General features: G+C 40.3%; 2 protein-coding genes across 2 annotated transcripts in view; both read right to left on the reverse strand.

Moving 5' to 3' along the window:
• Nucleotides 1–10,430: 10,430 nt before the first annotated feature.
• Nucleotides 10,431–16,483, reverse strand: LOC145483316 (uncharacterized). Its single transcript, XM_081461810.1, has 3 exons — nt 14,724–16,483; nt 13,032–13,259; nt 10,431–11,848 (listed from the first exon to the last, which is right to left on the reverse strand). Exons 1-3 carry the CDS (start codon nt 14,872–14,874, stop codon nt 11,721–11,723), a joined length of 507 nt encoding a protein of 168 aa, XP_081317936.1. The 5' UTR covers nt 14,875–16,483; the 3' UTR covers nt 10,431–11,720.
• Nucleotides 16,484–16,908: 425 nt separating this feature from the next.
• Nucleotides 16,909–17,710, reverse strand: part of LOC145483317 (uncharacterized) — a 5,825-nt gene continuing 5,023 nt past the window's right edge. The window contains exon 3 of the mRNA XM_081461811.1: nt 16,909–17,128. Coding sequence (XP_081317937.1) covers nt 17,001–17,128 — 128 coding nt within the window. The 3' untranslated portion in view covers nt 16,909–17,000. The remainder of the gene's footprint in view (nt 17,129–17,710) is intronic.

Consider the following 17,710-nt stretch of genomic DNA (forward strand, 5'->3'; position numbering starts at 1 on the left):
AACGAAAAAGGTGGGTTTTTCAGGGTCGAAAACAAGACTTTAATCTCGCGCTGAGAATGAATAATAAGATCTGCTCAGGCTAGTTGTAAGCTTACGCGTATGTTTTTGCGTTCTTTCTGACTTAAGAATATAGCAAGAAAACTCTCTACTCTGGTATCGAGTTAATTTGTGAGTTTCTCAAACAATGGTTAATCATAATCAAAACCTGTTTTGACGGTTTCTTATTGTTTCTGCTTGTTTGGTGAGTTTGCAAAAGATTTTGCCGGAAAGGAAAGTCTGACGCGTACAATTGGCTCATTTGCATAGTGCAGCTCGTGCACTTTCAAGTCCGAGTCGGTGTTTTCAATTGTCAACAAATCTTGACAAAGATTTCTTTCGTTATATTTTGTGCTGAGATGCTGCAACAAATTTCACGAACGCAAAAAAGGCTACTAACTTTATGTGTGTTTCTCCAAATTAAGCATAGTGAAGTTTTACATTGCGAAAATGAAAATAGACAAGGAGTTTTGATAACTCGATCAACAAAATCGAAATCGTTATTCGAAGTTGATTAAAGAAAGCGTCATCGTAACTTTGCTGATTATTTCTGCTTTTTTCGCATATTTTCAGCTTAGCTTTAATATGTTCTGAAACATTTATCAATCTTAAACATATTTAAAGACTATAGAGTTATTGTTTGAGTTCGATGTACGCTTCACACGAAAGTGCGGCGGAATTACAATTTGTCATGTTTACTGACTGTGCAAAACACGCATCGGCAGGCGCTCTCATTTATCGACAACAGAGAATTTACTGGACTTTTACACGAATAAAACTGAGCAGTATCTACGGACGTAAAGTTACTGGGCCTTGATGAAACATCAAGCGTTGCTTACAATTCAAGCGAAACTCAAACTAGCAATTATTTTGTTTAGTTTTCGGTCGCGATAGACTGGCAAATTCCTCGCAAGCGTGTGGCAAGAGGAGCTAGGAAACTATGAAGTCCTGAAGCTCTGCTATATCTTAATATATCCAGCTAGTTTTTCGCTGTGTAATGGAAAAGCTGTTAATCTTTAACATATGTGAAATTTAAAGTGGAGTAATGTACAGCTCATGCAAAAGAAGCATCCGTCGGAACACAACTTGGTCAGCGATATATATAAGCTTACAGCGGAACATATCTAACTTCGACACTGTCTTACTTCACTCAAACTGGAGCAGCTTACGATGAAAATACCTAGGCAAAATTCCAACAGACGTAAACACGTTCAGTTGTGGGTCAAAGACATGAAAAATTTCGGGAATTTCGGACGCCATTTCCCCCGCGCGACATCCGCAAAAATCCTCGTAGCATGTACGCGCGTGTGCCGCAGGTGATGGCGCAATTTGTTCTGAAAATAGAATTATTGTCCCATATCATGGGGACAACCCCAATACTTGAAATGGCGCGCGCTTACGGTCTCCGTCCCCGATTATGGCTCCTGAATCAATAGTACAGATATCGTCCTTTCCCTGTCCTGCATGTTCTACCAGATTTGGTAGTAAACAGAATGTCACTTATTTGCACTTCTTCGCTGTTATCATCATTGTTGCCTTATTGACATCATCGCTAACGCCGCCACCGCTATCGTCGTTGTCGTCGTCGTCATCATCGCCGTCGTTGTCGTCGTCATAATCACTGTTGTCGTTGTCCTCGCTGTCATCGTCACCCTCACTGTCATCTTCATCTTTTTCACTTTGTTGTGCAGTATCTGGTGTCTCATCTTAGGGTTAGGGTTAGGGTTAGTGACATTTACAGACATTTGCATCTATAATTATTTACTGCAATTTTGTCAGTCGAATTCGTTTTTTTTTTGTTTTGTTTTTTTTGAATAGTGTTTATCCAGACAAAATCCATTCCGACTATTCATTCCAATTTGAAGGCCAAGCGCTTGTGTTATTTTTAATAGAACTACCAAGCTTTTGTACCAGATATATCTTGATTGTACAGTATTTCCTGAGGGTTTTATATAAAATTGTCATTTGTGTAATGATTTATAAATGTTTCTATTAATAATTTCTAACAATCAAGAGTAAGATTTTCTGGTAGTATACGATCTACGTCACACTCCACTATATGATGCAGAGTGACACTGATCTAACTAAAATACTTAAAAGCGACCAACTACGTTTTTATAAGATTAAATACGCCAGTATCAAAGATACTATATGTCGCTTTTGTCTAATTATATTGATCATTCTTGATTTCTTACTCTAAAAAAAGGAATGAGCGTCTTTGAAGCAGAAAGGCTTCTTAAAGCATACAGACAAGGAAACAATTCCCCTGTGAATGAGCCAGTGACTGGTAGGAATACAAGTTCATCTGAGCTACAAATACGGAGAGACAAGGCGCTTGGTTGGATTCCAAATCCCCGAACACCAATGAACCACTTCTATAACCAAGTAATGAATCCTTTTTTGTTGAAAATATCTCCTTTTAGGCTGTATCTAAAAAAACAGAGTTTTCGGAAGAGTTCCATAAGGAGGCGAGGCGAGGCGCCAGTACGCGGTACGCCAAGAAGTTGAGAAGGTGAAGAGGAAAACACAGCAGCTGGAGAACACAGAAAACCCCTCCACAGCTGGCTACCTACCGAGGGAGAACCACACATTAAAGCCCCATGATTCCAGCATTATGACAATGAACTTAAATCAAATGGAACAGGTAGAAAACTTTTTACAAGAAATTGAAGACAAAGTGAAGAGTGATTTACAGTCCTCAATTCTTGCAAACGGAAAAATTGAAGCTGGCCGAAGAACGTCATACAAGTTTGACGAGGACGTAATTTCTGAGCTGCGCCAGTTAAAAACCAAGCTGGTTTCCACAAGATCAAAGTTAACTGACCTTGGAAGGAAAGCCTCGAATCTCAGGTAGATTTTGGAGCCTTCAAGAGAAAATCGCGATCAAAAAAACAGAACAAATATCGTGCGGCAAAACGCAAGGCTATGCGTACCTCTCAGAGGACGTCAGAAGTTAGGACTCTCGCTGTGAAAAAAGTCATATAGTAAACGAGCTTGGTTTCAAATTGAACAAAAGAGAGAAAAAATGGCTGGAGTTATTGGTATGCCAACATGATACAGCTCGGCTTAGCCGTGACGCAAGGGACTACCTCTCGAGCCTGCTAGGCAAAAATGCAGGCAATGCTGCAACCAGTACCAGTAGTTACCACGGCGACGACAATGAAGATGATGATGATCTGAATGATGATGATGATGATGATGATCATGGTGACGACGACGGATACGATACTGACGATGACTGCAGTATTTTGAACGGGCCAGCCGAATCAGTCCAGTACAGGAGAATACTTCAGATGACCATTATGGTCCATACTGGGATAATTCGCCAAATTGCACACCATACCTGGATCATGTGTCAGACTAACTGTCAGACGCTTTCTATATTACTGTAATTCTCGAAGAAAATGTTGTTTCTGTTCGAAGAAAATGTTGTTAAGGGTAAAACCAGGATGCCCCTTTCAGAGTTCAGTGAAGGAATAGCTAAGAAGAGTGAACTAAAACTGTTAGGAGTTACAGTCAATGAAGGTCCATGTAACTGGGACACCCAATTCGAAAATATGCTTAGCAAAGCGAGTTCTAGACTGTACATCCTTAGAGTTTGTAAATACTAGGGCTACTCACTACAAGAGCTTACACTGCTGGTTGACAGCCTTATAATGCCAACTTTTGCCTATGTTATTGAGGTGTGGGCTTGCGCTCACTATAGTAAATATCTTTCCCAAATTGATAGGTTTAGAAGCGGGCTATACGTTATGGTTATACCAGCAATTATAATCCATCAAATATTTTCGCTCGCGCGTAATTGGTCTAAACCCGTCACGTGACCAAATATTCCTCAGCCAAAACTGTGGAATATCCGGGAATATTAGTTACGACCGGTCAGCAAAAAATACGGACTGCAGTTGGTAGGCTGCATTTAGTCCGCAGTCCGCGTTTTATACCTGAGTCCTTGCCTTGTCCCCAATCCGTAATCCTTAGTCCTCGTTTTATACCTAAGTCCATGTTTTACACCCAGTCCGTAGTCCGCAGTCCACAGTCCGCAGTCCGCAGTCCGTGATTCATACGGACCGCGTAAATCAACACAAACGATGCCTGTTCCGTCGATATGCGAGACGACGTGCTTTTATTACCAAAACTAAGGCAATTACCCTGTTTATGAACACGACTTTGAATCGCCTTGGCTTTGGGGGAAGGGCTACAGGGCATTTTCACTTCCGACACAATGAAACAGAGGACATGTTTGTGCACCAAAGCAATCCTTTGGGAGTTGAACTCTTTTCCTATGTAAAAACTATCGTTGGGTTTTGTTATATAATCTAGGCCAGGAAAGTGAAACTACACATTTCCTCCTTTAATGTATTCAGCAGAGAGGTCAGAAAGCAGCGTTGGTTTTGGTCGAATTAAAAACAGAAGAGGGTACATAACACGCAGCCAAACTACAGCTTATTGTTCGTACAAAAATCGCACACATTTCGTGAAGACATGTCTGCAAGGTTTTTAAATGCCATTAACACGCACTTCGAACTTTAAATAAACAAATTATCTGCTACAGTCTACAATAAGCTGCCTCGACACTCAAAAGTCCGCAATAATACACTCGAAAGAAAGCACATGAACGATCATGGAGATGACATTATTCGCCCCTGAATGGGAGCCAAATTTGTGTCCACAGAAAGATACATACACAAAACTCGAGTTTTTGCTGCATTACCAGATTAGAACTGCGTCCTCTGGAACGCAATTATGTATTATATTATATGTTATATTATATATTATATCATATGTTATATTATATGTTATATTATATGTTATATTATATGTTATATTATATGTTATATTATGTATTAGTAGAATTCTACTAGTATACTAATGCAAATGCTGTAATCTGATTGGCTGAGCTTTTGCACAATATCAGCCATTAGTGTGCAGTGGCTGGAGGTCGCGTACGAAGTGACGACGTTTTTTCCGTTTTTCCAAAGTTTTGAAGGAATATTTTGATGCAAATGGCTAATTAAAATTCCTGAGATGACTAAAAGAAGGACATTACGGTTTCGAGGCTTTAAAAAATTTAGAATTACTGAAAAAATGATGCGCGCATGCACACAACTGCAATTTCATACGACGATTCAATCCAAGCGATCTTTCTAAGGCAAAAAGTTTAATAATACGTCGAGAAATAACTTGAAACTGTTATTTGAATACATTTCAGTTCGGTCTCATCAACTATCGCCTCATAGAAATCTCGAGCGAATAATCTAATTGTTAAATATATTATATAGGCTTTACGGTTTCAAGATATTTCCCGCACCTCTCAACCTTCTTTACGTTTACGGTCCAGGCGCTAATAAGCAATGGCGAATATAACCCTGGATATTACATCCTATTTGTGTTCCACTATGCGATATGTCAGTCAATCTAGTCGTTTTGAGTGCGTGACTACTTTTAACTGCAGAAGACGATTTCTCTCGCACAGGAGCTTTGTTTCCGTTTATTTCTTGGGAATTCAACTTGGAGCCAGAGACCGAGGAGTGTCAACCCCCCTAATTAGCACGCGCCAGTCACGCTGACGGTCAGCTCGTTCACTTGTCTTACTTAAGGTAAGGTAAGGTAAATTTATTTTGAGCCGTAAACGTAGGGAGTTGCTGCCCAATCTCCCGAGCGAGGCCCTTATGACAAAAACGCACGACGAATTATAATAACATTACTACTGACAATGACTATATTCGCTACGATAAACTTAGAATTAAAATATAAAATATTCCTAAGAACATGACTATTTACGATAACATTATTACTTACTATACTATGTTCTCTAAGATAAATTCAGAATTAAAATATAAAATATTCCGAAGAGCACGACTATTTACGATAACACATTACTACTTACAATTACTATATTCGCTAAGAAAAAATCAGAATTAAAATAAAAAATAATCCTAAGAGCAACTAGTCCTAATATTAAAAATTACTGGCACTCTATAGACTCCACGCCTTTCAAATGAGAACGAAATTGTGCCAAAGTGGTCGAGGATTTGGTGATAGACTTAGACTGGATTCAAATTACCCAGGTTTCGTCCTCAAAAATTTCATTGTTTCCCTTTTTTTTCCCTTTCCCCGATAGGAGCTCTCTACTATGGTAAAGGACTTGCGTTCCCAGGTTAGTCAGCTTCAGGGAACAGATTGCGAAAGGCGCTCAAAAAACCTGAAAGTCGAACTAAAGGCCAATTGCATGGGCCTATGTTTTAATGGCAACTCCAACGTGACGAAGTCCCGCTCTGAGACAAGAACAAGGATAAACTTGTTGCCATACAGGAGGGAATGGGGAATCTGGATCCTGTTTTTCATGTGGATAACAAGGACGTCTCGCTAGGGATTGCCCTAGCAAGCAAAAAATGAAGCTTGAATGCTCAGTTCCATTACTTCACTGATGTGTATTCAGTAAAGTCAAGAGAAAATGTAAAGTCAGTCAAGATATAAAATTGTGACGTAAAACTTTATCTCTCGATGGTAGAATCCCATCTCTTCAACGGGTAATAAAATAGAAGAATGTCAAATATCGGCATTGTTAGTCTGATATGGCCCCCATCTAGAGACAAAGTCCAACCGTTTCAGGTTTAAGAGCGTTTTTCCTAGTACCTTGCTAGTTTTCGTCTTTACGTACATCAAGGCAGTCTACTGTCGACTGGAACTTCATCTCTCGATATTAGAATCCCACCTCTTTCACGGGTTGAAAAGAGGATGAAGTCCAAACAACGGCCATGAGAGTCTAACATGGATGCCATCTTGAAAAGAAGTATACATTTTCTGGTCTAATAACTTTTGATGTAGTAGCTTGGTAGTTTTTGTGGGGATATCAAGATATAAACTGCTAACGTAAAACTTCATCTCTCCATGGTAGAATTCCATCTATTCAATGGGTGAAAAACAGAATGATGTCAAACATCGGCACTGTTAGTCTGATATGGCCCCATCCTGAGAAGAGGTCCAACATTTCCGGTCTAATAGCGTTTTTCCTAGTACCTTGTTAGTTTTTGCCTTTACATCAAGACAGTCTACTGACGCCTGGAACTATATCCCTCGGTATTAAAACCCCATCTCTTTCATGGGTTGAAAAGAGGATGAAGTCCAAACAACAGCCATGATAGTCTAATATGGCTGCCATCTTGAAACGAAGTGTAAATTTTCTGGTCTAATGACCTTTTTACATAGTAGTCTTGTAGTTTTTGTAGGGATATCAAGATATAACGTTGTAACACAAAACTTCATCTCTCGATGATAGAATCCCATCTCTTCAACGAATGAAAAACAGTATGATGTCAAACATCGGCAGTGTTAGTCTGATATGGCCCCCATCTTGAGACAAAGTCGAACATTTCAGGTCCGAGTAATAGCGTTTTTCCTAGTACCTTGCCTGTTTTTTCTTTACATCAAGGCAGTCTACTGTCGCCTGGAATTGCATCTCTCGATATTAAAATCCCATCTCTTTCACGGGTTGAAAAGAGTATGAAGTCCCAACAACGGCCATGATAGTCTAACATGGCCGCCATTTTGAAACGAAGTGTAAATTTTCTGGTCGAAAACCTTTTTATGTAGTAGCTCGGTAGTTCTTATGGGGATATCAAGATATAAAATTGAAACGCAAAACTTCATATCTCGATGGTAGAATCCCATCTCGTCAACGGGTGAAAAAACAGAATGATGTCAAACATCGGCAGTCACCAGTGTTATGCACGCCTGGAATGTGACGCGCTCGAAACAAAATGTCGGGACTAACCCCCGGTTTTACCGTTGGTTTTTATTAACAGCAGTCTGGTCAATATGGAGGGTCAGGTATAGGACTGTTTCTTTATTGACTGAATTCCTTCTAGTGCATCTGTTCAGCACAGTGCTTGCTCGCTTCTTGGGTAATATTAAGTTACTCTTTAGCATATCGTGAGTCTGTGCCCAATTGTCTTAGCCCGTTCGGTTAGTTGGTGACATGATTGTTACAATGTTAGCTGGGTCAATGTAGAAGGTCAGGTATTGGACTGCTTCTTCATTGCCGTTCATTTGCTCTCTGACTTAATGGAAATACTTTATTAGGGCATTGCCAGGGTTTGTATTTACCAGATCTCCTTAGTATAAGATCTGTGTCATCGTGTCTTCTTAGTAAGACTTATGGTTGGCTTTATTCCATATTGTTGCCCGGTTGTGTCAGACAAGGGCTGTTTCCGGGCTATTAAAAATACCCAAGTTTTCGTAATTTTGAATTTTGCGACCCGATATGCACGTCGCCCTGTAATATTCGTTCAGTGACGCTGGTCAGTCTGGGGCTGTGGCGCCACTGTTCGGTGTGCCTTTTCTTTCGAGAGATCCGCCAGCGTCTTTGCGGGGTTGCCACGTTGTTGTGGCTTGTGGTGAAAGTTTTAACCCCACCTTTCCTGAAGAGATTTCAATCTTTGTTTGTAACCTTAGTTTCAATTAAACTCGTCACATTTGTGGCCATTTATCCCAAACGATTCGTTTCTATTGTCGTCTGCCTATCTCTCCAGCAAACTAGTGCGAAACCTTGCGGAGCTCTCGATGTCTTTATGTTTGCGAATGTTTCAAGATAAAAGCAAATTTTCTGGTCTAATAACTTTTCATTGAGAAGCTTGGCAGTTTTCCTGGGAGTATCAAGATATAAAATTCAAACAAAAAACTTCATCTCTTGATGGCAAAATTCCATTTCTTCAACGGGTGAAAAACAGAATGATGTCAAACATCGGCAGTGTTTGTCTAGCCCCCATCTTGAGACGAAGTCCAACATTTCAGGTCTAGTGGCGTTTTTCCTAGCAACTTGCTACCTTTAGTCTTTACATCAAGGCAGTCTACTGTCGCCTGGAATTTCACCTCTTGATACTAGAATCCCATCTCTATCACGGCTTGAAAAGACGATGAAGTCCAAACATCGGTCATGATAGTCTAATATGGGCGCCATCTTAAAACGAAAAGTAAATTTTCTGGTCTAATAACTTTTTATGTTGTAGCTTGGTACTTTTTGTGGGGATATCAAGATATAAAACTGTTATGTAAAACTTCATCTCTCGATGGTAGAATCAGGTGAAACAACCGGTGAAAAAACAGAATGATCTCAAATATCCGCAGTGTTAGTCTGATATGGCCCCCATCTTAAGACGAAGTCCAACAATCGAGGTCTAAGAGCGATTTTCCTAGTACCTTGCTAGTTTTTGTCTTTACATCAAGGCAGTCTACTGTCGCCCTGAACGTCATCTCTCGATATTAGAACCCCATCTCTTTCACGGGTTGAAAAGAGGATGACGACCAAACAACGGCTATGATAGTCCAACATGGCTGCCATTTTGAAACGAAGTGTTAGTCTGATATGGCTTCAATCTTGAGACAAAGTCCAACATTTCAGGTCTAATAAGGTTTTTCCTAGTACCTCGCTAGTTTTTGTCTTTCCATCAAGGCAGTCTACTGTCGCCTTGGACTTCATCTCTTGATATTAGAATCCCATCTCTTTCACGGGTTGAAAAGAGGATGAAGTCCAAGCAACGTAAATTAACGGCCATGATAGTCTAATATGGCCGCTATCTTAAAACGAAAAGTAAATTTTCTGGTCTAATAACTTTTTATGTAGTAGTTTGGTAGTTTTTGTGGGGATATCAAGGTGTAAAACTGTAACGTAAAACTTCATCTCTTGATCGTAGAGTGCCATCTCTTCAACGAATGAAAAGCAGAATGATGTCAAACATCGGCAGTGTTAGTCTGATATGGCCCCCATCTTGGGACGAAGTCCAACATTTCAGGTCTATTATCCTTTTTGTCTAGTACATTGCTAGTTTTTGTCTTTAAATGAAGGCAGTGTACTTTCGCCTGGAACTTCATCTCTCGATATTAGAATCCCATCTCTTTCACGGGATGAAAAGAGAATTAAGTCCAAACAACGGTCATGATAGTCAAACATGGCCGCCCTCTTGAAACGAAGTGTAAATTATCTGGTCGAAGAACTCTTTATGTAGTAGCTTGGTAGTTTTCGTGGGGATATCAAGATATAGAATTGTAACGTAAAACTTAATCTCTCGATGGTAGAATCCCATTTCTTCAACGGGTGAAAAACAGAATGATGTCAAACATCAGCAGTGTTAGTCTAATATGGCCCCCATCTTGAGACGATGTCCAACAATTCACGTCTAATAGCGTTTTCCTACTCCCTTGCTAGTTTTTGGTCTACTCTCGTCTGGAACTTTATCACTAGATATTAGAATCCTAACTCTTTTTCGGGTTGAAAAGAGGATGAAGCCCAAAACAACGGCCATGATAGTCTAACATGTCCGCCATCTTGAAACGAAGAGTAAATTTTCTGATCTAATAACTTTTTATGTAGTAGCTTTGTAGTTTTTGTGGGGGTATATATAATCCTATAGTTTCCGATTTTTATTGGGTCTAGTTTCAACTTAGAAAGGCTCTTTTAAGATCTATTAATATCCTGGTCCCAGGGGTTCTTTTTAATTTCTAACAATTTAGGCCTCCGACTTGTATGTCATTCTTCGTGCTTCCCACACACAAAGATACCGAGTACGTCCCCTGGAGACTCGGGCTGCAATACCCTAGCCTTACGGGCTCCCTCTTTTCTATTTCCCAGCCAAATTTTACTCGTGAAGCGGTGAACAGGTGTTACTTGAGTAGCAAGAAGAAGAAAGGAAACTTCTAGGACCAAGATAGGCCTCAAAAGAGAATCACAGTACTAGGAAATGTTCAAGTATCAGGGGTTTTATTTATACTAAAAAGCGATCAGCGAATTCAATATAAAGACGCTGGTATGAACCGGTGATCAGTGCATAAATTACGATTTTTCCAAAGCCACCGTTATTACAAAGTGCTGTTGACGAAAAAATAGCCATTATTAAAAGCTCTTTCCATTAACATTCTCACAAGATTGTTTAATGCAGCCATAGGGCGTTTTCACTCACGTGGCCGTCACACATGCAAATTTAGTGGAATAAAAGATAGCGTTTGCATAAGAAAAGAGTTCAACTCCCACAGGATTGGTTTGGTACACCAACATGGTCGCCGTTTCATTTTTTTGGAACACCGATATAGCTGCCGTGACGTTATGTAAAAACACTCCACTCGCTTCAACTTAGGCTCTTACAAACAACGAGATCAGGGCCAGGTTGTTCAAAGCCCTGCTAAGCTAACTCAGGGTTAGCGAGAATTTTGATTTTAAACTTGCAACTTTTTGGTGAGTTTTTCTGTTTATATTGTTTAACCTTCAGTTTTGATTTTGAATAATCTCAAACTACAGAAAACATAAACAGTGAAAAACATTTTTATACAAGAAAACTTCATTCTTCGGTTAACTTTTAATCCTGGGTTAGCGTTAACCGACCCTCGAACAACTCGGCCCAGGAAGTATGGTAACAATAGGACACCGCCGACACTGACGGCCATCTCTGCCCGGGGCCCGCGGGTTTTTGTTCAGTCGTAATCAATCGTGCGCCAAGTTTAGTGCTAAAAAATGATCTAAGCCTCTGGGAACGAGATAACACGAACGGCTGAGTCGGCGTTCAACTTGTGTTTGTCTATATTAAAAGGTCTACATATCTTGCACTTGTTAACCACAATCCTGGCTTTTGTAAAACATAGCCAGATGCCTAAAGGTTAAATCAGTTAAGGAAACTGTTGATCTATCGTGCTTTTCAATTAATTCTTGAGAGCAGCCTGCGAATAAAACCCGGGAGGTGAACAGCTCCATTACACATGTCACCCTCACAACAGTGAAGAGAGCAAGAGGTCATCATTCCAGTGCTGTTCATAAGCTTGCACACTGTAAAGAAAAGCATCAAGGTACGATGTTACTAGTTTGAAGGCAATCAGTTAATTGACAATAAGTAGATTCATACACTCCAAGCATTTTTTCTGCAGAAACATCAAAACATGATGCAAAGCCAAGGTAATGATCTATTCTTCATGAAACTTGAGGAAAAGCGCCGGTTTTGTTATCAAGGGTTACGAATGGTTACCTTTAAGAAATGGTGGAGCCTATATAAGGATGTTGTGGAAAGTGAACGCAGTGGTTAATGGCTTTGTGTGTTCGCTCCAGTTGATAAATCACCGGATAAATCGCTATTCAGTGGATAAGTGTTAACAAAGACGAACCACGCTATCCGCTGGATAGTGATTTATCCGGTGGATAGTCTGCTGACAGCCGTTTTTTTCTCTAAGGGTCACTTAGACACGTGTTTAGTCATCGCGAACGCAAAAGGGCGGTGTGGCGGTGGCCGAGTAGGGAAAAAGGCGAGACAAGGGCGGTATGGCCGAGTAGGGAAGAAAGCAAGACGAGAAAAATTTTTCTTCTCGTGCGTGCTGCGCCCATGTCTCGTCCCATTCCCCTTTGGGCTAAAGCGTCTCGCCTCGTAACCTCTGCTGAATTTCGAGAGAAAAGCAGACTGCCAGCAGTCTATCCGGTGGATAGCGTTATCCACCTTTCGAACAACCCAGGCGTGGACTCTCGATCAAGTGGACACCGGATCAAGTGGCCCTGGCTGGCATTGTTGCATTGTGTTAAAGAGCAAGGCAGTTAACTCTCACCAGCCTCTCCCAGGCTCTCCCAGGTGTATAATGGATACCAGGAAATCAAATACTTGGGTCTTACCCTGTGGTTGATTAGAATCCCATCCGAGGAGGGAGGGATTATATTACACAATTGAAATTTCCAGGTCTCTACAGCTTACAAACTCTTGTATTAAGCGCCGGCCTGATAGCATACTGATATCAGTTCGAGCAGAGTTCTTTAAATTTTTCGAATTGCATTGAAAAGTTATCAGCTGTATAATAATTGTTCCTCAAAGACATCCCATCGGGAAGTAAATATGGAATTTATTTTAAAGGAGCTTATTATCGAGGGATTTTTTTTAGGTGTTTTGGATGGGAGGAATAATTTTCAGGTAAAGGGAGGAGAGCCTATTAAAGACATTTAACGGTATAGCCTTCATAAAGATTTTACTTACAGTAGTAGTCGTTACTCGGCTCACATACAAAGCTGCTAGAGCAGTTCTTGATTTCCATGTCACTGGAAAAGCCACGAAATGGACCCGGTATATTGAGCTTGGTGGTCATACATCTATCAAAGAATTGATCGCACGTGATCATACCGCCTGTCATTCCGTTACAAGCCTTTTCTGAGCCCGGTACACCCGAACTGACCTTGCACCCAGCCTCACATTTAAGGCCCAAAGCTGCAAAATGAATTCAAAGTTTAGAATGATCAATCTTAAAGCTAGGCAGCTTGAAGGATGCTAAAAATTCGCCAGTTCTAAGGAAGGAAGGAAGGAAGGAGGGTGAGAGGGAGGGAGGGAGGGAGGGAGGGAGGGGAGGGACGGAAGGAAGGAAGGAACTTATTCAATGTCATTAACGCACCAAATGTAAGTGCTCCCACAATCTCCTGATCCAGAGGAATGTGTCAAAAGCGCTTGGCAATAATACTGAAATGTTAATAAAATCTACGGAGTTAAAAGTACGTCAGATAATGTAAGGAAGGTTCAGCTATAAATAGTCTGAGGTTTAAGAAGTATTTGCCATTCACTTGTTTCATCGACATCCGATCAAAGCTAGCTTTTGTTGCGAGCTGTCCGTTATAGCGCCCGTCATTACAATAGACCGCAAGCAACAAAAGAACCGTTGATTGAGATCGCGAAAGAAAAGCCAATATTTGATGTAAACTTTTAGCGCTATTTGCGATGCATATTGAAAAGATTTCTCAATTTACATGAGGATATTTTTCTAGCGCTTGTTTGGAAAAACTCTCTCGACAAGGAAACTAGCGTATTATTTCAGACGGTTTAGAACTGATGACGTTCTTCAGGCTTATCAAAATATGAAGCAACAATTTAATATGTTAAAATGGTTCTATTTAAATTTTTCATCTTGTAACGAATAAACCGTTTTGTCTGGTTTTGCAGCCGCTTTGGTTGGATGCATCGGGCTTAAAGTTATGAAATTTTAGCTAGTAAACTTTTAGTTTAGGCTGGGTTACGGTTCCCTCAAACTTCTAGAATTTTTACCCAGATAAAAACGGTAAAACTGTAGCAAAGGTAAAACTACGGGAGACTTTAAATTTCAATTCTATAGTAATCCGATGCACTGTTTCGTGACCAAAAGTTTTGTTTACTTTATTAACGGATTCGCATAAATTGTGAGGCTACTTGATTAACATGTCAACATAAAATTAAATTGTTAACGGCTTTTGGATTCCTGCAGTGATGGCTCCATGGCACAGCAATGTTTCTTTAAAAGAAATATCTTAGATTAAAAATTCATGAAACAATTAATTCAAAAAGACATTACGAGGAAGAGTTCACAATTTTCCCTTCCCAGATATCAACTGATTGGAAGCCAGACTGATGCGATTCGCTTGTTATTTCAAATGGAAATTTGCGGCTCATGAAAATAGAATGTAACGGAAAAATTGGAACGTGAGCGGGGGTGCATAGGTTAACAATAAGTTAGATCACGGAAACTGAAGTTTCGCGATCTAATTATAAACAAAGCGAGGAAGTAATTTTAGGGACCAAGTCAATCAATCCTAGAGAGTTTTGTTGCTTTGCCATTTGTTGAAACGTAGTGCTGTTATTTAATGGCGGTTACGTCAAAAATATCAAGAGAGTTTTGCTATAATATGACTAATTATTGTTTACACTTACCGAGTGGAAGAGAAAGGTAGAGAATGCAAACGCCAACAAGCCGCAGCTTCATCTGGATGTTCAAATAATGAGCGACTTCAGTGCATGTACTGTTACCTCTGAGGTGACTGATCAATGTAACGGACGAAACTTGGCACTGCATGAAACCCATTCAGTTACGTCACGTCCTTGAATTCAACAACCAATCAGGAAAGGCGAAGAGCACAATTGTTTTGGACGCGATCATTTGAACGAAAAACGACAGCCGTTTGAATTTTCAAAATGTTCATATATGAAAAGAAATTTTCTGCTTTTTTCTGCTTGACTGAACTACCAAGACCGTTACAATTTACTTCTTCCCGCCCGGCGTATTTGAGCTAGCAGATACGAGAGGTAAACCATTATGGTGTGGTTGTTCTCGTTAGCTATTTCACAATGTTAATAGAGGGGGGTGAAAAGGTTTTCGTATCGACGGATTTGGCCTTAAAAAGCGCACAGATTGTGGATTTTTGCGGTAAATCTAGCGGATTCGCGGATTTTGAAAACACCGTGGATCGTGGATCGTGGATCGTGGATCGCGGATCGCGGATCGTGGATCGTGGATCGTGGATCAACTGTAAATTTTGGTGCGGATTCCGGATTGTGCCTGTCTTCATGTTTGGATCTTGGGTCCTAAACGAAATTTGGATCATAGATCTCTCCTCAGCCTTGGTCGATATGTTAATTAGTTCATCCAAATTTTTTTTTTCGAGCGAAGTTCATTTAAACTCAGATGTGAGACTGTTACTGGAATTGTGCTGTGTTATAGTCATCAAGCATGTTGCCTTCTTTACTATTTGTGCGAAATTAACAATGGCATTCACATTTACCAGTTTACCTTTGAAATTTTACACTGTGTCAGGAAAAGAACCAAAATATCCCGTTTCCAATAAACACTCTTCCCTTCTCCTTGCACTGCAAAAACTTAGCAAGTCTCCCGGACGCAAGGTACGCGCATATACATATTGCGGACCTATTTTTCTGTAACGTTTTAAATTAAAATCAAGATGACCAGTAAAAAAATATATTCCATGTGTGCGTCCCTTGGTCGAAGAGAAAAACTACAACAGCTAAGAATCTACAACCATGGGCATCAAATCGGTATTTGTATTTGCTACGTTGAGTCTGTTAGTTAAGAGAAGACGATCATTGCTGTTGGAGATGTTTTTGTCGTCACACCACGATTTTAGCCTGCAACCAAACTCTCGTGGGGGGTAGGGAAGAAAAGGGGAGAAGGAAAACTTGCACCCTCATCCCCCACCCCACAAAAGAGCTTGCTCGCAGGCTAAGGTGATACTGAGTGCATCTCCCGGGAGATTGGGGCTGTAATACCCCGGTTCCATGGGGTCCCTCTTTTTCTATTTCCCAACCAAATTTGAGTCGTGAAGCGGTACACAGGAGTTGCTTGAGCAGCAGAAAGAAGAAAGGAAACTTCTAGGACCAGGTTAGGGCCACAAAAGAGAATCACAGCACCAGAAAATATTCAAGTATCAAGGAGTTTTTAATCATTGCAAAGCGCTGTCGGCGAAAAAAATAGCCATTATTAAAAGCAAATTCCATCTACAAATTCAACTCAGTCAAAACACTTAAAGAAGCTATGTCACGGTTTGCGCTTCTTGAAATGCCTGACCTAAATTTTTCAAGTTCTTCGTTGACAATCCATTCAAATCTTTTCCATCCTTAATCATTCTTGTTCCTTTATGGTTTATTATCGTCTCTTTGGTGTTTTTCTATCTTAGTAAACTACTATTTTCAGGTTTCCTTCAATTTTCAAAAAGGTAATTCTGTCAGCTCCCTTCTCACAAAATTGTTTAATGCAATTTTAGAAGGTTTTCACTCACGAGCCCAGCAGCCATGCAAATTTGTTGGAACAAAAGAAATAAGTTCAACAGGACTGGTTTGGTATACCAACATGGCCGCTGTTTCATTGTTTTGGGACACCGATATGGCTGCCGCCGGTGACGTCATGTGAAAACATTCTATCGGCTCTTACAAACAACGAGATCAGGAAGTATGCGAAAAACAACAAACCGCTGACATTAACGACAGTCTCGTCCCCAGAGCCCGCGCGTTTTTGGTAAGCAGTTTCCAACGCGCTTTGGGAACGAGATTACATGAATGAATAAACCGACGTTCAAGTTGTCTTTGTCCATGTCAATAAGATTTATATCACTAATTGACCACAATTCTGACTTTTGCAGAACATAAGCAGATGCCTAAACTTTAACCTTTCAGGAAACTTTTGATCTATCAGGATTTTTAGTTGAGTCTTGAGAGCAGCCTGCGAACAAAACCCGGAAGGTGAACAGCGCTATTACACATGTCACCCTCGCAACAGTAAAGGGAACAAGCGGATATCATCGAAGTGTTGTTCAGGAGCTTGCACCCTGTAAAGAAGAGCATCAAGGTACGACGTAACTCTTTTGAAAGCAATCAGGTAATTATTTATTTATCTAACACGAAAGACCGTGTTTGACCACATTTCCAAACACCGAGAAAAGAGTTGAAAATACCATTCGTGGGGGAGTATATTTGACGAACCTCGAGGTGTTTGGAAATGTGAGCAGACACGGTCTTGCGTGTTTGATAAATCTTCTCAATCGACACTAAAACTAAGGAGAAACCGAAGAAATAAACTCGCAAAAATCTCAGATATCCAAACACCGTAGGTCATGATTTCCTTTGTTAAAACTTGATGAATTATTAACGAGTTTGAGAACATCAAGTCAACAGCTTAAAATAAGTATATTTGTATACTCGTGGTATTCTCCTAAGCGCACATTTCAGAAACGTCAAAACATTGTGCAAAGCCAAGATATATATATACATACATGAAGTCTATATTTGGATGTTGTGTGAAGCACAGGCGGTGGTTAATGGCATGGTGTGCTGGACCTCCGGATCAAGTGGACGCCGGATCAAGTGGTCCGGGTTCGATCCCTGGCCGTTATCATTGCATTGTGTTCTTA

This window comes from Orbicella franksi, chromosome 4 (genome assembly GCF_964199315.1).
Source record: "Orbicella franksi chromosome 4, jaOrbFran1.1, whole genome shotgun sequence".
NCBI lineage: Eukaryota > Metazoa > Cnidaria > Anthozoa > Scleractinia > Merulinidae > Orbicella > Orbicella franksi.

Bases quoted from the DNA above. Each gene is read 5' to 3' on its own strand.
- LOC145483316 (XM_081461810.1), bottom strand. From the start codon at position 14,874: ATGGGTTTCATGCAGTGCCAAGTTTCGTCCGTTACATTGATCAGTCAC. The intron at 13,260-14,723 runs GTAAGTGTAAAC...TTCATTTTGCAG, and splicing joins CTACCTTTCTCTTCCACTCG to CTTTGGGCCTTAAATGTGAG. The intron at 11,849-13,031 runs GTAAGTAAAATC...TTTTCTTTACAG, and splicing joins GCCGAGTAACGACTACTACT to TGTGCAAGCTTATGAACAGC.